Here is a 22,967-nt window from a genome sequence, read left to right on the forward strand (position 1 = left end):
ATATGAATATTTAGTAATTTAGCTCTTTTAAATCACTGTAATGAAATTAAAATCTGTTTTTTTCTTGATTGATGTCTGCAGTGCCTCCAGTTCCCACTGAGTATATGGTGGAGATTGAGATTGACACTCTGGATGCAGCAGTTCTTAATCAGCTGAGAATTCTTCAGCAAAATCTCAGTTTACCTTTTGGAATAAGTGATTTTCAGATCACTGAACTCAACATCACTACAGGTAACTGACCTCTCGCTCTGTGCAGAGATTTTCAGCTTAAAATCTTTCTTTCTTTTAACATTTGTTTATTAAACAGGAGTATATACGTATTCAACATTTACAAATAGTACAATGTATCTTCCCGAATTTTAAATAACACAAATAGTAAACCAATACAGTAACTCACAAACAATAAACACACTAATTAACCTTATCCCCCACCCACACAAACCCCCACCCACACAACTCGTCTTTTGTGGAAAAAAGGGAAAGAAAATCGCTCCGTTACTGCCGTCTGACAGCCGGAACGCTAACCAGCCAGGCTAGGCTAAGCTAAGCTAATGCTGAGCTAAAGCAAGCTACGCTAACCTAACCACAGTCCACAGAGCAGGAGAGGAGAGTATTAGCGTTATTTCACGCTCCTAACATTACCATCTTCACTTATTCCCAATTATTTCAAGCTAACTTTCGTGGTGTTAGTCTGTATGAACCATACACTGTTTTGTAGTTAAGTTTCAGTTCTGTGACAGTTCTTGTGGAACTACTTGTGGGGGGAAGGCACAGTCCATATTAAGCCATATTCTTCCTAAGTTCTTTGAATTATTTTCTTAATTCATTTTGTAAAAAAAACTGTTGTATAAAAGCAATAGAACACGAGAGGGAGTGTGTTATCACGAATAACATCACGGCTATGATGATCTACGGTTCTATTCGTGATAACACACTCCCTCTCATGTTCTATTGCTTAAATGTCTTGTATTTGCTGAGCATGTGTGAATGCCTTCCAAAGCCTTTTCCCACAGATTCCTGCTCCCACTGTTCTTTAAAGGTATCAGTGGATGGTTTATTATGACTCAATAGCATATCATAAAACCCTGATATAGCATGATTTGCCCAGTCACACAGTTTAAAAAAATTATCGAGAACGCTATGCTTGACTTTTTCAAAATTAGGTTGGTGTTTTCTTACATAGTCTGAGAGCCAATTATAGCCGCGATGTTGCTGTGCTGTCGCTTTTGTTCCGTCTCACTGATACCGGAAGTACAGCACAGCGGAGTGTGCGCCGGGACACTGGACAGCACAGCGGAGTGTGCGCCGGGACACTGAACAGCACAGCGGAGTGTGCGCCGGGACACTGAACAGCACAGCGGAGTGTGCGCCGGGACACTGAACAGCACAACGGAATGTGCGTCGGGACACTGAACAGTACAGCGGAGTGTGCGCCGGGACACTGAACAGCACAGCGGAGTGTGCGCCGGGACACTGAACAGTACAGCGGAGTGTGCACTGGGACACTGAACAGCACAGCGGAGTGTGCGCAGGGACACTGAACAGCACAGCGGAGTGTGCGCCGGGACACTGAACAGGACAGCGGAGTGTGCGCCGGGACACTGAACAGCACAGCAGAGTGTGCACCCGGGACACTGAACAGCACAGGGGAGTGTGCGCCAGGAAACTGAACAGCACATGGGAGTGTGCGCCGGGACACAGAACAGCACAGCGGAGTGTGCGCCGGGACACTGAACAGCACAACGGAATGTGCGTCGGGACACTGAACAGTACAGCGGAGTGTGCACTGGGACACTGAACAGCACAGCGGAGTGTGCACCGGCACACTGAACAGCAAGCCGCTGTACTGTTTACTGTGCCGGCGCGCGAGTGAGCCGCTGTGCTGTTCAGTGTCCTGGCGCACACTCCGCTGTGCTGCTATGTGTCCCGGTGCACACTCCGCTGTCCTGTTCAGTGTCCCGGCGCAGACTCCCCTGTGCTGTTCACTGTCCCGGTGCACACTCCCCTGTGCTGTTCAGTTTCCCGGTGCAGACTCCCCTGTGCTGTTCAGTTTTTCCCGGCGCAGACTCCCCTGTGCTGTTCTGTGTCCCGGCGCACACTCCCCTGTGCTGTTCAGTTTCCCGGCGCACACTCCCCTGTGCTGTTCAGTTTCCCGGGTGCACACTCCGCTGTGCTGTTCAGTGTCCCGGCGCACACTCCGCTGTCCTGTTCAGTGTCCCGGCGCACACTACCCTGTGCTGTTCAGTGTCCCGGCGCATACTCCCCTGTGCTGTTCAGTGTCCCGGCGCACACTCTTCTGTGCTGTGCGCCGGGACACTGAACAGCACAGCGGAGTGTGCGCCGGGACACTGAACAGTACAGCGGAGTGTGCACTGGGACACTGAACAGCACAGCGGAGTGTGCACCGGCACACTGAACAGCAAGCCGCTGTACTGTTTACTGTGCCGGCGCGCGAGTGAGCCGCTGTGCTGTTCAGTGTCCTGGCGCACACTCGGCTGTGCTGCTATGTGTCCTGGTGCACACTCCGCTGTCCTGTTCAGTGTCCCGGCGCAGACTCCCCTGTGCTGTTCACTGTCCCGGCGCACACTCCCCTGTGCTGTTCAGTTTCCCGGCGCAGACTCCCCTGTGCTGTTCAGTTTTTCCCGGCGTAGACTCCCCTGTGCTGTTCTGTGTCCCGGCGCACACTCCCCTGTGCTGTTCAGTTTCCCGGCGCACACTCCCCTGTGCTGTTCAGTGTCCCGGCGCACACTCTGCTGTGCTGTTCAGTGTTCCGGCGCACACTACCCTGTGCTGTTCAGTGTCCCGGCGCATACTCCCCTGTGCTGTTCAGTGTCCCGGCGCACACTCTGCTGTGCTGTTCAGTGTTCCGGCGCACACTCCGCTGTCCTGTTCAGTGTCCCGGCGCACACTCCCCTGTGCTGTTCAGTGTCCCGGCGCATACTCCCCTGTGCTGTTCAGTGTCCCGGCGCACACTCTGCTGTGCTGTTCAGTGTCCCGGCGCACACTCCGCTGTGCTGTTCAGTGTCCCGGCGTACACTCCGCTGTTCTGTTCGGTGTCCCGGCGCAGACTCCCCTGTGCTGTTCAGTGTCCCGGCACACACTCCGCTGTGCTGTTCGGTGTCCTGGCGCACACTCCCCTGTGATGTTCAGTGTCCCGGCGCACACTCCGCTGTACTGTTCAGTGTCCCGGCGCAGACTCCCCTGTGCTGTTCAGTGTCCCGGCGCACAGTCCGCTGTGCTGTTCAGTGTCCCGGCGCACAGTCCGCTGTGCTGTTCAGTGAGACGTAACAAAAGGGACAGCAACATTGCGGCTATAACCCCTACTGGATTGTCTTTGACATTCAGGTATCTGAAAAAGTGACTAGAGGGTAGGTCATATTGACTCCGAAGTTGTTCAGTTGAAGCAAAATTGTCCCCCATGTAGAGGTCCCCAACTGTGTGGAGACCTAAACACTAAAAACATGAAATTGGGGAGGGCCAACCCACCCTGAATCTTTGATTCACATAAATGTTTTTTGTTAATATGATGAACTTTATAATCCCATATGAATGGAAGGATAATTTAGTCCAAACGCTTAAAAAAAGCCTTTGGGAGAAAGATGGGAATATTCTGAAATAAATAAAGTATTTGTGGCAAGGAGACATCTTTATAGCGTTGACTCTGGAGATAGGAAGGGATTTCCAAAATTGAATGTTACCTTGTAATTCAAGAAAGGGAGAAAGTTAGCTTGAAATAGAGATTTATAATGTTTAGTGATGACTATTCCCAAGTATGTAAATCTATTCAGCGTTATCTTAAAAGGGAAACGTTGAACATCAGAGATATTGTTTAATCTGATTGGCATTAGTTCACTTTTAGACCAATTTATTCTATAGCCAAAAAACTGACCAAAATTTGAAATTAGTTTGAGAATAACTGGGATTAAAGACTGTGGATTGCTTACAAAGAGAAGGAGATCATCTGTGAAGAGTAAAATCTTACCTATTGTATCTCCCGTGCCATAACCCTGAATATCAGTATTACAACGAATGGCCTGGGCTAGAGGTTCTAGGGCCAAAGCAAACAACATGGGTGAAAGAGCACACCCCTGTCTCGTGTCTCTGTGTAGATGAAGTAGGGAAGACAAATTTTTATTTGTGATTATTCTCGCCGATGATACAGGATTCTTTTCGAGGATTCAAATTCATCACCCAATTTATTTTTTTTCTAAACTGCAAAAAGGTATGGCCACTCTAACTGATCAAAGGCCTTTTCTGTGTCCAAAGAGAAAACAACTAAATCATCCTTATCGCCGCATTGGGAGTAGATTATATCAAAAAGGCGCCGCAAATTATAAAAAGAGTGTCTATTTGGGATGAATCCTGTCTGATCGGAATGAACAAGTTGGCCTATTAACTGATTAAGCCTAATTGCCCGGGTTTTGGTTAGTATTTTTTATCGTAGTTCAGGAGAGAGATTGGTCTATAGCTATTCACCTCAGTAACATCTTTCCTTTTTTTAGGGAGCACTGTAATTATGGATTCATTGAGTGTGGGTGATAAGAAGAAATACATCTTAAGTAAATAAGGAGCAAGAATGTCATTAAATATTAAGTAAAACTCACTTGGATAGCTATCTGAGCCTGGGGCTTTACCTTTTTTTAGCTCCTAAATAGTTTCTTGTATCTCTTGGACTGATAGCTCTACATTCAGGGAATCTTGGTCCTACTAAGTTATCGGTGTGAGCTGTTAACAAGTCACCAGATTCTGCCGTCACCATATTTGTTGTCCGGTCACTTTCCATCTTTCTAAGTGAACGAAAAGTTACCCAGACTGTTCTTTGAACCTAAGCCACAGCCTGTGCGCTGAAAGAGGTACTGGTGCGTTGTTTAAACTTAATTAAAAGTAAAAATTAACGGGAGCTGTTGGGCAGTGCAGCCTACCACGCCATCGCTCAGTAGCGCCCCCATCATCTGTAAAATCTATAGAAACAATCAGCTCTTTAATCTGCACATTACACACATTAATATTATCTTTTTTTTAACTTCATCTATTAGTATCATGTTTTGATGGTTTTGCTTTAAATTAAATTTGTTTTTTTATTATAATTTTGTAACATTGTAAGAAAATTGCTTTAAAATTTACAACAAGATTGCAACAGTAAACTCAGCTGAACTATTGGATTAAATGATGTTTATTTTTTGTGCTTCTGTCATTCAAAGTGTGTCTTTTGAACAACACTGGATACCAGTGCCGGTGTGAGGATCAATATTTCTGGCCGTGTAACAAGTGTACAGAATACGGAACCTGTGATGTGATCACTGATAACACCTGTGGATGCATCAGTGGTCTTCCAAATGATGGACAGTTCTGCCAGCCAATCACAGAGCTGATCAGTATGTATACACTGAAAATAAATAACAATCTGAAGCAGTGGTGTGACACTTCTTTGTTCGATGCTTTGTTTGATGCTCTCCATTCTAAATGTCCTGCATTAGAATCATTTATTATTAGAATGAATAAAGGTCTTTTTAATTATTAATAGTTATTAAATATGTATGGGGTGTAATTGAGCAGCATTTGTTCTATTCGTCAGATAATGTTAGAGTCTGTTTGTATAACAATGTTTGTTCTGTTTCATAGATAACACAGTATGTCCAACTCCAACACCAGGTAAATAACTACACCTCTAAATGATCAGTCAGTTAATAATTGCGTTACATAACTTTTTCAGCTAGCTAACAAAACTACAAATGTATGTTTACCACTCTGACTTCATATGTGATTGAGTAGAAAATACTATAAAGGCATTTGAGCCTTAATGAATTGATACCCATACTAGATCAATAGAGCACAATGATTTCAGATCATGGTTAAAATGTCTCTTCTGTCCCGATCTGTTTTCGTCAAGATGTGGATGAATGTGCTTACAGTCCCTCAGTGTGTGGACTGAATGCAAACTGTACCAACACTTTTGGAAGCTACATCTGCACATGTCTGAATGGATATAATGTGACCAACTCCAACCAGTCTATCAGTATCAGCAACCCATGCACAGGTACTCTTAATCAGTTTAATTTCAGTTTGACTCAATCTGCTCTCAGTCTTGTCTACTCTGTCCTTGGGTCCTTTTAACTGTCTCTATTAGGTAGCTCACCAAGATAGGTGGTGATGCTGTGAACAATAAAACCTATGTTTAATCTCCTTTCTAGGTGAGCCCTTATAATACTGTTAAAAACTACGAATGTCAATCTATAAAAAAATTGTCATGGATGCTTCTTTGTTATTGTACCATAAATCTGTGCAGAGGTCTTAGCACTTTAGAATCCAGGACTGGAAAAATATTTAATAGACAGTTTTAAAAGCTAATTTTCTTTTTTTTCTTTCTTTCTTTAATGTAGATGTGGACGAGTGTTCTTGGGTTCCTGAAGTGTGTGGTCCAAATGCAAACTGCAGTAACTCTAATGGAAGCTACAGCTGCACATGTCTGAATGGATATAATGTAACAGATTTAAATTATTTTCCCAACAACAGCAACCCGTGCAGAGGTATGTCTTAATATGGCTGCTTTTTCTGTTTTCAGCTAATAGATATGGAGAATTATAGCAGTAAAAAGTGGTATTTTATTAGCAAATACAGTAGTCTATATAAGGCACCCCTTATATATTTCATGATTTTACTTTATAAACCATTGATTGTTTAGATCAAAATTTTCAGTTAAATATATCTTATAGCAGATGAACACAGAGATATTTGAGAAGTGAAATAGGTTTATAGGTTTTACAAAAAGTGTGCAATAATTCATTAAACTAAATTATTCAGGTGCATACATTTGGGCACCCTCAATGGAAAAAATACATCAATATTTAGTAGATCCTCCTTTTTCAGAAATAACAATAAACTCCATTTCACTTCTCAAATATCACTGCGTTCATTTGATATATGATATATTTAACTGAAATTTCTGATCCAAACAACCAGTGATTTTTAAAGGGAAATCATAAAAATTATCAGGGGAGCCTAAACTTTTATATACCACTGTACTACACACGTTTCTGACCTTCAATTTACATGTCTGTCATGGTGTGCACAGAATACAGAGACTCGCAGATACAGTATAATGGGTTATTTATTGAAATACAGGGCAGAGAAACAGTCGTACAGAAACAAATAGAGCACCGGTAAACAGAAGCAACGTAGGAATAAACATACCATGAGTGAGAAACAGTCCAGAGTTCAAACACGAGGATGCCAACATAAGAGATAATCCAATAATCAAAAAACGTGAAACAGTCCAGGTCATACACAGAAAAAGTCACAATCAGAGATAATCAAAAATTCGGCGTCGAGAAAAACAAAAGCAAGGTCATACACAGAAAAACACATACAATAGGGTAACGCTTTGTAAAGTGGTATAAACCAGGCAATACGCGGTACCAAAGAGTTCGTGAAGCGCCCTTAAATACTGTGGGGTAATTAATACTCGGGGCTTGCTGGTGGAAGCAGGTAGTTGTTGGCTGTAAACCTCCGTTGGAGCTCAGTGTGGAAGGATCAGGAGTGCCTACAGCACCAGACGTGACAATGTCACACAGTCCCTGACAAATGCTTTTCTTTTTTTTCGCCTCTAATACACAGATGTTCATTAACTGTTCTACTGTGATAAACACCATTATTTGAGTAATCATTATCAGTGATGGGAGTAACAGCGTTGAAATAAATGATGTTACTAACGCCGTTACTTTTTTCAGTAACGAGTAATCTAACTAATTACTCTGAATGTAACTATAACGTCGTTACTATTTCCGACACCTCGTTACTGCACATTACTTTAGCAGCTGAATTAACTTTTTTTTAACTTCGCACATACAGACAAAGGGCCCTATCATACACCCCACGCAAGGCGTGTAGCGTGACGCGTTGCCATCGTACACTCTGTCAACAATCTATTTTTACGCCTTGCACACGTCCTTAAAATAGCGTTGGACTTTTGGAATATATTAACGCTGATGGGTGTGGTGGTCTGGAAATGACGTGTGTTGTGGTAAATTTCTGGTGGTTTCTATCTTGGAGGCGGAAAAAAGCTTTGCCCTTCTTTACCACAGAAAAATAAAGCTCACCCAGAGCCTTCAGCAATCAACTAAAAAAATTAAATATACTTAAAACTCTGCACAGTAACTATACATTATTATAGGTATATTTATTTCTGTCAGTTATAAGGATTTGTATTTATGTTTAGTACACAGACTAAATAACTGAAACTTTTTATAGCAGACAGGCATTCTGCTGTTTAAGAATTTCAACAGATGCTCAGAGTTTTTAAAATGAAAAATTAAAAGAGAAAAGAACTTTGACTGAACATACATTTATTTTAGTTAACTTTGCTATTATTTATAATATAATATAAATAGTAAATATAATTTCACTTTTATATCTGAAAAATAAAGCATGTTGTCACCCTGGCGTGTGGTGCTGCCCGTCAATTATATAAAACTTAAAACATTTGAAATACACAGAAATATAAAGCTATACATTAGAATTTGTTTCTTATCACCAGGGCAAATTTATTAAAAGATTACATTTATTAATTCATGAATTAAAGTCTCGTCCAGCCTCTAAAATATCAGGCACGCAAAGTGGTGCTTGGCGCAGCGCGCGCGGCATTATGCAGAATAACATCTCTCTTCTAAAAGAAAAACGTTTTAATAAATAAGGTCGAACAAGTGTAGTTAAATTCATGTTATTAAACTCACTAAAGCCAACAAATGTACTGATAATTAATCAAGAGAAATCAGGCAACATGCGCTGCGCCTCTCTCGCTCTCGCTGTCTCTCTCTCTCTCTCTCTCTTTCGCAGTGCGGAGCTGAATTATGGCTATAAATAATATAAAACTCAGTTCAGTTAAATAAAAAGTAAGGAACTGTAAGTTAATCAAATATTGTCAAATATAAAGTATAGGTTAAGGTTTTGGTGAGCTGTTTTCATGATTTGAAACTGAAACTAACCAAAACTTTTATTATTCTGCACAAAAAGCCTGTGATTGTTTTAAATGAGATTGTTGTTTTTGTCCATTCTTTTGTTTTGTTTATATATACATTTTTCCTTTGAGTGTGGTTTGGTTTGTTTAACTTTTATCCCCAGATGCGTATTTGGTTTTTCCGTTTTTTTTTTTTCAGTATTACAAGTCTTAGTAATTTTCTTTGGTCCTGTGGAGTTTTTCGTTTCTTATTTTTTAAATATTCGTTAGATTATATTTTTGTCAACATTTTGGGTTTATTTTTGTTTGTTATTTTACTACTAATAATAGTAATTATATTATTTATTTTTCTTTTGTTCATTTTTTTACGGGGCGAAGTAACGCAATAGTTACTTTTACTGGTAACTAGTTACTTTTATATTGAAGTAACTCCGTTAGTAACTCAGTTACTTTTTTGGAGAAGTAACTATTAACTATAACTAATTACTTTTTCAAAGTAACATGCCCAACACTGATCATAATAAAGTGGAATAAATATTGCATAAGACAAGTATTTATTTTCTAATTTCTTGAATGAAGATGTGGACGAGTGTTCTTGGGTTCCTGAAGTGTGTGGTCCAAATGCAAACTGCAGTAATTCTAATGGAAGCTACAGCTGCACATGCCTGAATGGATATAATGTGACCAACTCAAACCAGTCTATCAGTATCAGCAACCCATGCACAGGTACTCTTAACAATCAGCGCATTAACTATTTTTAAATGATGGCATTCAGTGCAAATCTACAAATATTAATATTTTAAATATCCATTTGTTTATTCTAGGCATACAGTTTGTTTTAAAGAATTTTCTTCTCTGAAATAACAAATATAAAAAAGAAATCCTGTTTTTTAATCCAGACCTTTGTTTGACTTGAAAAACGTAAATAATATAACTATAATGCTTTTCAGTACACCATGTTTCATTGTGTTTTAACTTATTATTTAAAGATATGGACGAATGTACTGAGACTCCTGAAGTGTGTGGTCCAAATGCAAACTGCAGTAATTCTAATGGAAGCTACAGCTGCACATGTCTGAATGGATATAATGTGACCAACTTAAACCAGTCTATCAGTATCAGCAACCCATGCACAGGTACTTTTAACAATCAGTATGCAGTTTATATGTTTACAACTGATGTGGGAATGGTCGAATAATGCACACTCTTCTATTTAGAAATAATCTTTGCACTTAAATGTTCATATCTATCCCATTCATGTTCTGGTGTTATCTTTAAATGCTGTCAGAATTGACTTTTCCAGTTGATTTTATTCTTTGTAACATGAGATTCAGAAAACATCATTGGCAGAACAGATACGCTACATGAACTTCATGTTATTTGAGCAACACCATCAACATTATGATATTGATTCTTTCTATTTTTAATGAAGATGTGGACGAATGTTCTTGGGTTCCTGAAGTGTGTGGTCCAAATGCAAACTGCAGTAATTCTAATGGAAGCTACAGCTGCACATGTCTGAATGGATATAATGTGACCAACTCAAACCAGTCTATCAGTATCAGCAACCCATGCATTGGTAAGTGGTGAGCACCAGATAATGGTAGCTAGCAAGCTATGGTTTAAACTGACAGATGCTATGCAGTGTAATAAAGTTGTTAGATAGCTATGTTAGCTACCGTTAACTACTTTATTTCAGTGGGACATGTTTTAGCCAACGTTTTTAACTACTAACTTTAACTACTAAATTTCAGTGAGGAATGTTTTAGCTAACATTAGCTAGGCTAGCTAATTTCAACTATTTTATTTCAGTGGGGAATGTTTTAGCTAACGTTAAATATGTTAGCTAATGTTAATTACTACATTTCAGTGGGGAATGTTTTAGCTAACGGTAGCTAAAGGTAGCTTTAAGCCCAGAGCGAACAAAAGCCAGCTAAATCTTATAAGATGTGCACAAGGCAGGAGGCATCATTTTGTAGAAAAAGCTTTTGGACTCACACACACACACACACACACCCCAAACACAGAGGCTACTCTCACCCATGCCTACCATATATTGTAATGAAAGCAATGCAAGCCTTTTAAGGTAAGGTAACTTAGCTAGCGTTAGGTTAGCTAGCTAGATCTTTGAAACGCAGCCTACATAAGATCACAAATGGGAGCTAAATAAATATGGTTTTGATAATTGGATGGAGGATTGCAGAGCATGTGCACAGCACAACAGAGCAGTCTGTGAAGTCATGTAGAGTACAATAAATATATTCTCTGGTGCTCACCACTTAGTATGTGGTGCTCACCACTTAAAACTGTAGTGCTCACCACTTAGTATATGGTGCTTACCTCTTAGTATGTTATGCTCACCACTTTTTTATAATTGAAAATAAATAAAAAAAATATATATAAAAAAAGAGATAAAGGTATAGACATGCACAAAATAGAAAACGTCTGAAAAAACCCTAAACAAGATCTTTATTTAACCTCAGCAAAAGCTTCCTAAAAATTGATTCAGTTGTACAATGGTACTGTAACTGCTATCTGAAAAAGCCCATGTGTCGTTTTTCCAGACAAATATGGAGACTTTTAGGGGTTGAATACTTTTTCCAAGATACTGTTTGTACAAATCCATATTGTAAGTAAAAAAGTAGCTAGTTCATCTCAGCAAGACGTATTGTTTTGGATTATTATGTCAGATATTAGAACTCTATTTTGATCACCACTGTATTTAACCTAGACCGTCAATATTGTGATATTAATTCTTTCTTTTTTTACTGAAGATGTGGACGAATGTTCTTGGGTTCCTGAAGTGTGTGGTCCAAATGCAAACTGCAGTAATTCTAATGGAAGCTACAGCTGCACATGTCTGAATGGATATAATGTGACCAACTCAAACCAGTCTATCAGTATCAGCAACCCATGCACAGGTACTCTTAACAATCAGTATGCACTTGTACAAATTCCCAGTCTTACACTCCCCTTCAGAGGCTACTCTCACCCATGCCTACCATATATTGTACTGAAAGCAATGCAAGCCTTTTAAGGTAAGGTAACTTAGCTAGCGTTAGGTTAGCTAGCTAGATCTTTGAAACGCAGCCTACATGAGATCACAAATAGCAGCTAAATAATTATGGTTTTGATAATTGGATGGAGGATTGCAGAGCATGTGCACAGCACAACGTAGCAGTCTGTGAAGTCATGTAGAGTGCAGTAAATATACTATCTGGTGCTCACCACTTAGTATGTGGTGCTCACCACTTAAAATTTTAGTGCTCACCACTTAAAGTGTGGTGATCACCACTTAGTATATGGTGCTCACCACCATGTATCTGGTGCTCACCACTTAGTATTTAGTGCTCACCACTTTTTCAATGTAAAAAAAAATACACCATGTCCCTTCAGGTGCTCCGTGAGTTATAGACATGCCCAAGAAAGAAAGCGGCTAAAAAAATCTAAACTAGATCATTATTTAACCTCGGCAAGAGCCTTCTGAACATTTGCTTGAGTGATACAATGGTATTGTAACTGCTATCTGAAAAGCCTATGTGTCATTGTGACTTATTGTTTTATATAATTATGTCAGAGGTTACAATTCTGTTTTACTCTGCACTGTATTTGAGCAACACCATCAACGTTATGATATTGATTCTTTCTATTTTTAATGAAGATGTGGACGAATGTTCTTGGATTCCTGAAGTATGTGGTCCAAATGCAAACTGCAGTAATTCTAATGGAAGCTACAGCTGCACATGTCTGAATGGATATAATGTGACCAACTCAAACCAGTCTATCAGTATCAGCAACCCATGCACAGGTACATTTAACAATCAGTATGCACTTGTACAAATTCCCAGTCTCACACCCCCTCAGACTGCATATTGCCACAATGCATTTATAAGAAATTTATTTTGTTAAAATAAGTAACACAGATCCACTTAACTTAGCCATCTAGATCTACTACTGCAAAAATAATACTGAATTGACAGTGTTTAAATGTTTATTTTGTTTTTATTGTTTAATAAAGATGTGGACGAGTGTTCTTGGGTTCCTGAAGTGTGTGGTCCAAATGCAAACTGCAGTAATTCTAATGGAAGCTACAGCTGCACATGTCTGAATGGATATAATGTGACCAACTCAAACCAGTCTATCAGTATCAGCAACCCATGCATTGGTAAGTGGTGATCAACAGATATTAAGTGGTAAGCACTAGATAGTTAGTGGTGAGCACCAGATAGTAAGTGGTGAGCACCACATACTAGATGTTAAGCACCAGATAATGGTAGCTAGCAAGCTATAGTTTAAACTGACAGATGCTATGCAGTGTAATAAAGTTGTTAGATAGCTATGTTAGCTACCGCTAACTACTTTATTTCAGTGGGACATGTTTTAGCCAACGTTTTTAACTACTAATTTTAACTACTTTATTTCAGTGGGGAATGTTTTAGCTAGCATTAGCTAGGCTAGCTAATTTAACTACTTTATTTCAGCGGGGAATGTTTTAGCTAGCGTTAAATATGTTAGCTAATGTTAATTACTACATTTCAGTGGGGAATGTTTTAGCTAACGTTAAATATGTTAGCTAATGTTAATTACTACATTTCAGTGGGGAATGTTTTAGCTAACGGTAGCTAAAGGTAACTTTAAGCCCAGAGCGAACAAAAGCCAGCTAAATCTTATAAGATGTGCACAAGGCAGGAGGCATCATTTTGTAGAAAAAGCTTTTGGACTCACACACACACACACACACACCCCAAACACAGAGGCTACTCTCACCCATGCCTACCATATATTGTAATGAAAGCAATGCAAGCCTTTTAAGGTAAGGTAACTTAGCTAGCGTTAGGTTAGCTAGCTAGATCTTTGAAACGCAGCCTACATAAGATCACAAATGGGAGCTAAATAAATATGGTTTTGATAATTGGATGGAGGATTGCAGAGCATGTGCACAGCACAATAGAGCAGTCTGTGAAGTCATGTAGAGTACAAAAAATATACTCTCTGGTGCTCACCACTTAGTATGTAGTGCCTACCACTTCATATATGGTGATTACCACTTAGTATATGGTGCTTACCACCATGTATCTGGCGCTTACCACTTAGTATTTGGTGCTCACCACTTAGTATGTTATGCTCACCACTTTTTCAACATGAAAAATACACCATGTCCCTTTAGGTGCTCCGTGAGTTATAGACATGCCCAAGAAAGAAAGCGGCTAAAAAAATGTAAACAAGATCATTATTTAACCTCGGCAAGAGCCTTCTGAACATTTGCTTGAGTGATACAATGGTATTGTAACTGCTATCTGAAAAGCCTATGTGTCATTGTGACTTATTGTTTTATATTATTATGTCAGAGGTTACAATTCTGTTTTACTCTGCACTGTATTTGAGCAACACCATCAACATTATGATAGTAATCCTTTCTATTTTTAATGAAGATGTGGACGAGTGTTCTTGGGTTCCTGAAGTGTGTGGTCCAAATGCAAACTGCAGTAATTCTAATGGAAGCTACAGCTGCACATGTCTGAATGGATATAATGTGACCAACTCAAACCAGTCTATCAGTATCAGCAACCCATGCACAGGTATGCTTTACAATCGATGAGTATTGCAACAAATCTTTCAATTTAAGACATTTAAGAATAATATTTGTGCAGTAAGTCTTACTGAACCAAAAATAAATCTAGATATTTGCCACTGTTTGTGTGAGTGATACCATAAAGAAATGAGTCCAATAATAGATTTTGCAAATTTTATTTAAAATAATCTTCCTGGCGGAAAGGGAGTTTGTGGGATGCAAAGAAAGACAAGAAATTACCTAAAAAGTGAGCTCCATGGTTAAAGACTAAGCAAAGATTAAACCCTAAAATGTTAGCTTTCTGCTTGGTCAAAAAGTAAAAACCATTCGAACTTCCACATAAGATCATCTTGGGTTTTATTCAAAATTTGTACTCTCAGCCTATCACATTCTACCAATCACAGACCAGCAGTGTCATCATTGTCTGTTGATATGACTTAGAACATTCATCTCACATGTTCAATCATCTCTGCTTAGTCCTATGAGTTACACTCGCAAGTTGGACCACATAGTATGTTCTTTTCAAAGACACAATAACAGTTTACCAGTGAATTAGGAAAAGATTTAACGTCATTTTACAGCACCAAAATGATGTGTCTTTTTTATTTACATTTTTTTTCGCAATGTTTGTCTTTTATTCATATGAAGATGTGGACGAATGTTCTTGGGTTCCTGAAGTGTGTGGTCCAAATGCAAACTGCAGTAATTCTAATGGAAGCTACAGCTGCACATGTCTGAATGGATATAATGTGACCAACTCAAACCAGTCTATCAGTATCAGCAACCCATGCACAGGTACTCTTAACAATCAGTATGCACCTATACAAGTTTCCAGTCTCACACCCCCTCAGACTGCATATTGCCACAATGCATTTATAAGAAATTTATTTTGTTAAAATAAGTAACACAGATCCATATAGCTTAGCCATCTAAATCTACTACTGCAAAATAATACTGAATTGACAGTGTTTAAATGTTTGTTTTGTTTTTATTGTTTAATAAAGATGTGGACGAGTGTTCTTGGGTTCCTGAAGTGTGTGGTCCAAATGCAAACTGCAGTAATTCTAATGGAAGCTACAGCTGCACATGTCTGAATGGATATAATGTGACCAACTCAAACCAGTCTATCAGTATCAGCAACCCATGCACAGGTACACTTAACAATATTTTACCATCAACTAATATGGCAACAAAACTTTCAACAATCTTAGAAATGAATCAATGTGTATGGATGTACATATTGTGGACTGTATAGGCACTGGGTTCAAAACTAGTGTCATTCACTCTGGGCTGCAAGTAAAAGCACATGAGGGAGGCAAGAATTTGTCTCCCTTTACTTCGCTGGTAATTCAGAGCAGTTACAGCACATAAACTTCAGTTGGTGTAAGTGTGTGGCTGTAAATTAAAAAAAAAACATTCACTATCACATTACAATGATGCTAAGCACTAAGCGCTCACAGCCACCTTCTAAACAACATTTTATGCAGAAATTCACAACAAAAAACCTTCAACTCTACCTTAATATCATCTACTAAGCGTCATTCAGGAACATATTTCAATTAATTACTTATATAACTGGCATTCATTCACACAACACAACACCTCTCATACTGGGATAGTGCAACTCTCATTTGGGCCCTGAAGGCAACGGGTGCAGCTTGCGCATTGGACCAGCCCATTGACCTCCTCTCAGGCACACAGCCTGGGATGCAAATAAAGCCAGTAAATTACCCAAAAATGTGAGCTCCATGGATAAGCAAAGAATTAAATTATGGAATGTTTGCCTTCTGCCTTCTGTAAAAATCATCTAAACTTCCACGAGATCATCTTCGGTTTTATCCAAGGTTTGGACTCTCAGCCTATTACATTCTACCAATCACAGACCAGCAGTAATGTTATTGTCTGTTGATATGACTTAGAACATTCATCTCACATGTTCAATTATCTCTGCTTTGTCACTCACAAGTTGTACAACACACTATGTCATTTTCAAAGACACAATAACAGTCTTACAACTGGATCAAGAAAATATGTAATGTTATTTTACAGCATAGACAATGTTTTGAAGTGTCTTTATTAATTTTTCCTCTAATTTATAATTTTCTTCAATTCATTTGAAGATGTGAATGAATGTACTGAGACTCCTGAAGTGTGTGGTCCAAATGCAAACTGCAGTAATTCTAATGGAAGCTACAGCTGCACATGCCTGAATGGATATAATGTGACCAACTCAAACCAGTCTATCAGTATCAGCAACCCATGTACAGGTACATTTGACAGTCAGTATGCACTTGTAAAAGTTCCCAGTCTCACACCCCTTCAGACTGCATATTGCCACAATGCATTTATAAGAAATTTATTTTGTTAAAATAAGTAACAATGATCCAGCTTAGCTTAGCCATCTAGATCTACTACTGCAAAAATAATATTTAATTGACAGTGTTTAAATGTTCGTTTTGTTTTTGATTTTTAATGTAGATGTGGACGAGTGTTCTTGGGTTCCTGGAGTGTGTGGTCCAAATGCAAACTGCAGTAATTCTAATGGGAGCCACAGCTGCACATGTCTGAATGGATATAATGTGACCAACTTAAACCAGTCTATCAGTATCAGCAACCCATGCATTGGTAAGTTTTGGGCTCAAGAATTAAATAAAAAATCTCTTCATCTTGGGATTCATCCAAAATTTGTACTCTCAGCCTATCACATTCTACCAATCACAGACCAGCAGTGTCATCATTGTCTGTTGATGACACTCTGCTTAGTCCTATGAGTTACACTCGCAAGTTGGACCACATAGTATGTTCTTTTCAAAGACACAATAACAGTTTACCAGTGAATTAGGAAAAGATTTAACGTCATTTTACAGCACCAAAATGATGTGTCTTTTTTATTTACATTTTTTTTCGCAATGTTTGTCTTTTATTCATATGAAGATGTGGACGAGTGTTCTTGGGTTCCTGAAGTGTGTGGTCCAAATGCAAACTGCAGTAATTCTAATGGAAGCTACAGCTGCACATGTCTGAATGGATATAATGTGACCAACTCAAACCAGTCTATCAGTATCAGCAACCCATGCACAGGTACTCTTAACAATCAGTATGCACTTGTACAAATTCACAGTCTTACACTCCCCTTCAGAGGCTACTTTCACCCATGCCTACCATATATTGTACTGAAAGCAATGCAAGCCTTTTAAGGTAAGGTAACTTAGCTAGCGTTAGGTTAGCTAGCTAGATCTTTGAAACGCAGCCTACATGAGATCACAAATAGCAGCTAAATAATTATGGTTTTGATAATTGGATGGAGGATTGCAGAGCATGTGCACAGCACAACGTAGCAGTCTGTGAAGTCATGTAGAGTGCAGTAAATATACTATCTGGTGCTCACCACTTAGTATGTGGTGCTCACCACTTAAAATTTTAGTGCTCACCACTTAAAGTGTGGTGATCACCACTTAGTATATGGTGCTCACCTCCATGTATCTGGTGCTCACCACTTAGTATTTAGTGCTCACCACTTTTTCAATGTAAAAAAAAATACACCATGTCCCTTCAGGTGCTCCGTGAGTTATAGACATGCCCAAGAAAGAAAGCGGCTAAAAAAATCTAAACTAGATCATTATTTAACCTCGGCAAGAGCCTTCTGAACATTTGCTTGAGTGATACAATGGTATTGTAACTGCTATCTGAAAAGCCTATGTGTCATTGTGACTTATTGTTTTATATAATTATGTCAGAGGTTACAATTCTGTTTTACTCTGCACTGTATTTGAGCAACACCATCAACGTTATGATATTGATTCTTTCTATTTTTAATGAAGATGTGGACGAATGTTCTTGGGTTCCTGAAGTGTGTGGTCCAAATGCAAACTGCAGTAACTCTAATGGAAGCTACAGCTGCACATGTCTGAATGGATATAATGTGACCAACTCAAACCAGTCTATCAGTATCAGCAACCCATGCACAGGTACATTTAACAATCAGTATGCACCTATACAAGTTTCCAGTCTCACACCCCCTTAGACTGCATATTGCCACAATGCATTTATAAGAAATTTATTTTGTTAAAATAAGTAACAAGGATCCACTTAGCTTAGCCATCTAAATCTACTACTGCAAAATAATATTGAATTGATAGTGTTTAAATGTTTGTTTTGTTTTTTTTTTTTTTAATGAAGATGTGGACGAGTGTTCTTGGGTTCCTGAAGTATGTGGTCCAAATGCAAACTGCAGTAATTCTAATGGAAGCTACATCTGCACATGTCTGAATGGATATAATGTGACCAACTCAAACCAGTCTATCAGTATCAGCAACCCATGCATTGGTAAGTGGTGATCACCAGATATTAAGTGGTAAGCACTAGATAGTTAGTGGTGAGCACCAGATAGTAAGTGGTGAGCACCACATACTAGGTGTTGAGCACCACATATTAAGTGGTGAGCACCAGATAATGGTAGCTAGCAAGCTATAGTTTAAACTGACAGATGCTATGCAGTGTAATAAAGTTGTTAGATAGCTATGTTAGCTACCGCTAACTACTTTATTTCAGTGGGACATGCTTTAGCCAACGTCAACTAGGTTAGCTAATGTAAATTACTAAATTTCAGTGAGGAATGTTTTAGCTAACGTTAAATATGTTAGCTAATGTTAATTACTACATTTCAGTGGGGAATGTTTTAGATAATGTTAGCTAGGCTAGTGTTGTAAAAAGAAAATGAAGGGTGGGTTACCCCCACCCCTCATCCGGGGTACAACTCCCCATCACAGCTGCACATGTCTGAATGGATATAATGTGACCAACTCAAACCAGTCTATCAGTATCAGCAACCCATGTACAGGTACACTTAACAATCAGTACTTTTCTCATTGATGAGTATAGCAAACTGCCTTTAAATTAAAAATGTAATAATGAGATAAGTTATGTATGTTATGTAAACAAGTTAAGAAACAAAAGTGTGTATAGAAGTTATGATCATATTACAATTTGGATACACCTACGGGTGCTACTTGGACATCAGTAAAAAACCCAGGGTCATAGGATGTTTTGTGTCTTTAATCTTCATACACCCTCACCTGGGCAACCCAGCCAGGGATGATCCGTCCCTGGCTTGTGTCCAAGTGGTGTGTTGCTCCAAAGATCCCCCCTATGGATCCACAGCCACTGCAAGGCCCTTTCTGCGGCTTCTAAGATGTTTCTGATGGCTCTCTTCAATCTAGTGTAACAACTTGTTTGATGCACTCTGATGTACCATGTCTAATTGGAGAGAATTGGTTGTGATGTTGGTTGGGAGCTGTCTTCCGAGGTCAATTTGAAGCTGCCAGTTACGTGTGATTGTGAGAAGCTCCCCTGTAGAGTTTGGCTGGTGGTGATATGCTTTCTGCCCCACTATAATGAAGGTAATTAAGGTAAGCTCTTAACACTTGGTCTGGGCACCAGTGATACCGGCCCTCTCCTAGTGCTTTTGAGCAGCTACTCAAGATGTGCCCCCATTCTGGCATAGCCTACAGAGTGACCGCCAGTTCCCAGATGTGCAGGTTTGCTGCAGCATTCTTCCTCCAACTCTGCTTGTATCTCATCTTGGTTTATTGGCAGCTTTTACTTTCCACAGAGCCCGTTCGTAATGCTTTACCAGAAAGGAACCAATACCTGCATGCCCTGTTGACACAGAGCCCACCAACAATTTATGTCTCACTTATGTCCACTTATGTCCACTTCACGTGGATCCCTGCTACTGCGACTTTTGTGTCTCTGGAGACCTTGTATGTTAACACCTCTCTGGAAGGGGGATTTTAAACTCCTCTGTTAGCCCACTAAAAGGAAGGTGCAGCTTGGTGGAATGGCTATACAGGGCGATATTGCTTAGAGACTGAGGAAGCCCAGGCCTTCTCCAAAGAAACTGGCTGATGGACTTCTCTAGGGCTTCTATCATTGTAATTTGTAAATTCTAGACTAATAGGGGCCAGTGAATTCTTGGGAGGTCTCTGCTGGTAGATCCATGCTTGTATTTTCCAGAGAGGCCAGACTTGTCGATTGCTGTAAGCCCTTTGTTGCATGTTGAATGGCAGCTGAATGGCAGCTGAGTCCTTCAGGGACCTATCAAAAATGTTGCCCAGGCTCTTGCCCAGTTTTCTCGGTCACTTAAGGAATCATGGTCTCTCCCAAGGTAAAGCAGCGCACAATTGGTTGGTCACTTTACCTTTCCTCGGGACCAGAGATCTGGACTTATTGGGCTTAAAGCTCATTGTTGCCCAGGAGCCTTTCAAGCCCTCAAAGGAGCCACCTGTACCCTGGAACAAATGTTGTCATCACTGTTAGGTCATCCATAAAGGCTCTTATGGGTGGCAGCCTGTCTTATTTATTGACTTGGGCCCTCTGCATTCTATGTCGGATGATTTAACAATTTAGTTCATGGCCAGTGAGAAGAGGGTTACAGATATGGTATGCCAGGGAGATATTATTTGGCCGGTAGAGACTCTTGCGCTGAAGTTGTTGTAATAGTCCATAATGGTGTTACAAAATTTGTCTGGAATGTGATGTCTTCCCAGTGCTGATTTAACAAGCTTGTGTGAAATAGATTCATAGTCATTAGCCAAGTTGAGCCAAAGAGCTACCAAGTCTCTTTTGCTCTTCCATGCCTCCTGGATCAGCTACATCACCATGCCCATGTTGTTCAGACATCCTGGGACTCCTTCCTTCTAGACTAAGGTGTCTATATAGGTGTTCTTCAAGAAGAAGTCTTTCAAACATTGGGACAAGATCTTGAAACAGATCTTGCTCTTGGCATTGAGCAGCTAGATGATAAGAAACTATTCAATATTCTGAGAGCCCTTCTCCACCCTCAAGATCCTCAAAAGATGCCTGAGGGGCCATGGGCACTGTTAGTAGACTTTATATGGGACACTGGTGGGGCTGGGAGCAGGGCTGGATCTTGCAGCTCTGACTACTTCTTCCACCTCCGTTAAGGTGGGTCCTTTAGGGTACAAGGTCCAAGGTCTCTCATAGTGTCACTGAAGGTTACATGTAGATGCTGGTCAATCTCCTCTTCTGGGCAAGTAAGGTGGCCTGTTCGCTTCTGGCCCAGTAGTTTTTTGGTAAGATCAAAGCGATTACCAATGAGCACTGCTTTTCTGGGCCCTTTCTTTACTCTTCCTTTGGTGCCATTCTGCCCTCCTCAATGTGATTCTCTTTCCTACAATGCATAAGTGATCAGACAGGGAAGTTCTTTCATCATCCTTAGCCTTCTTGAACTGACGTCTCAGGGATTTAAGCTCTTGTCTCAGCTGGATAATCTTGGTTTCTTGCTGATTGAGCTTCAATTGATTGCTTTTTCTTTGTCTTTCCTTGATGCCAAACTTCTTTATTCCCATGTTCATAATAATGGCACACATGGACTGGAGTTTCTGGTCAACACTGTCTTTGGAAATTCTAGGCACATATCTACATCCTAATCCAGCTTTAGCCACTCCTTGTTGTTCGTGGCAGGCCACTTAACCCTACGTTGTATTGACTTCCTGCTTGTAGGGGGGCCTTGAGATGCTTGGAGGTTCCGGGTACTATGGGGAGATTCCAGACCTGGCTTCTCCTTCATCTCACTAGGTTCTGCAGTCAGCATGGCAAAAACTCTCACATCAGCTGCCAATCGTTGATTTATTTGGTCCCTCTTAGGGCAGACCATCTTTGCATGGTGGATCTTCAGGCCCCTTAGGTTTCTGCAGACTTTGCCGCAGATACAGACTGCGCTCATATTCCTTTGTCTATTTGTAGCAAATAACATAAAATCCAGTTATAAAAAGAACCATCCTTTAAATGTGGGCTTTAAAATAAATTGCTTATTAGAAAAAAAAAATAAAAGGTTCTTTCTTTGTCCATTGTTTTTTTTTCCTTTAATGAACTTGTATCAACGGTTCAGGCTGGTGGTGGTGGTGGTGCAATGGTGTGGGGGATACTTTCCTGGCACCTGAGTATTGTTGCTACCTGAGTATTGTTGCTCACCATGTCCATGTGGGGAAAAAAGGTTGAAAACTTCAAGGTTGCTGAATACTTTTGCAAGGCACTGTATTTCAGGTACCCTTTGCTTTGTTATCCCAGCTGCACACAGACCACAGATATGTAAATATGAATCCTTATTTTTTAGTTAAAATTCCCATCCCTAATAAGCTAAACTAGTGGTTGTAATAAATTACTGGTAGTGATAAATGACCTGGTTAAAGTAACTAGTTCACCTATTCAGGAGAAAAGTAGCAGCCTGGTGTCTTGTTGTATTTGTGAGCTCTTAGTGTTCTCTATCTGTTGAACTCACTGCAAATATTTACTCTTGTTTTATACAGTCACTTGTCACTGGGTTTTTGGATAAATGCTGAGGCTTTTTAGGCTGTGTAGCAGCTAATCTTTGCTTGCTAGCTTTCATGGCTCCAGCACCACTGTTGTGTTTTTAAATCT

At 39.9% G+C, this 22,967-nt stretch overlaps 2 protein-coding genes across 8 annotated transcripts in view; both read left to right on the top strand.

The window, feature by feature from the left end:
- The window catches only part of LOC125780475 (uncharacterized), a 52,107-nt gene extending 41,919 nt beyond the window's left edge, over nucleotides 1-10,188 (top strand). Inside the window, exons 22-26 of the mRNA XM_049480914.1 lie at nucleotides 82-231; nucleotides 5,202-5,375; nucleotides 5,623-5,652; nucleotides 5,891-6,037; nucleotides 9,943-10,188. Of these exons, the coding sequence (XP_049336871.1) occupies nucleotides 82-231; nucleotides 5,202-5,375; nucleotides 5,623-5,652; nucleotides 5,891-6,037; nucleotides 9,943-10,151 (710 nt within the window). The 3' untranslated portion in view covers nucleotides 10,152-10,188. The remainder of the gene's footprint in view (nucleotides 1-81; nucleotides 232-5,201; nucleotides 5,376-5,622; nucleotides 5,653-5,890; nucleotides 6,038-9,942) is intronic.
- Nucleotides 1-22,967, top strand: part of adgrf6 (adhesion G protein-coupled receptor F6) — a 69,777-nt gene that overhangs the window by 5,561 nt on the left and 41,249 nt on the right. For 3 of the 7 annotated variants that reach the window (XM_049480891.1, XM_049480905.1, XM_049480902.1), the window contains exon 1: nucleotides 19,207-19,365. In XM_049480891.1, the coding sequence (XP_049336848.1) occupies nucleotides 19,242-19,365 (124 nt within the window). In that variant the 5' untranslated portion in view covers nucleotides 19,207-19,241. Of the gene's footprint in view, nucleotides 1-6,380; nucleotides 6,528-14,385; nucleotides 14,533-15,529; nucleotides 15,677-17,459; nucleotides 17,607-19,206; nucleotides 19,366-22,967 lie in introns of those variants that run through there. The other 4 variants (XM_049480851.1, XM_049480852.1, XM_049480848.1 and 1 more) reach the window with 4 other exon arrangements.

The sequence above is a fragment of the Astyanax mexicanus genome, chromosome 1 (assembly GCF_023375975.1).
Source record: "Astyanax mexicanus isolate ESR-SI-001 chromosome 1, AstMex3_surface, whole genome shotgun sequence".
In the NCBI taxonomy this organism is placed as follows: Eukaryota; Metazoa; Chordata; class Actinopteri; order Characiformes; family Acestrorhamphidae; genus Astyanax; species Astyanax mexicanus.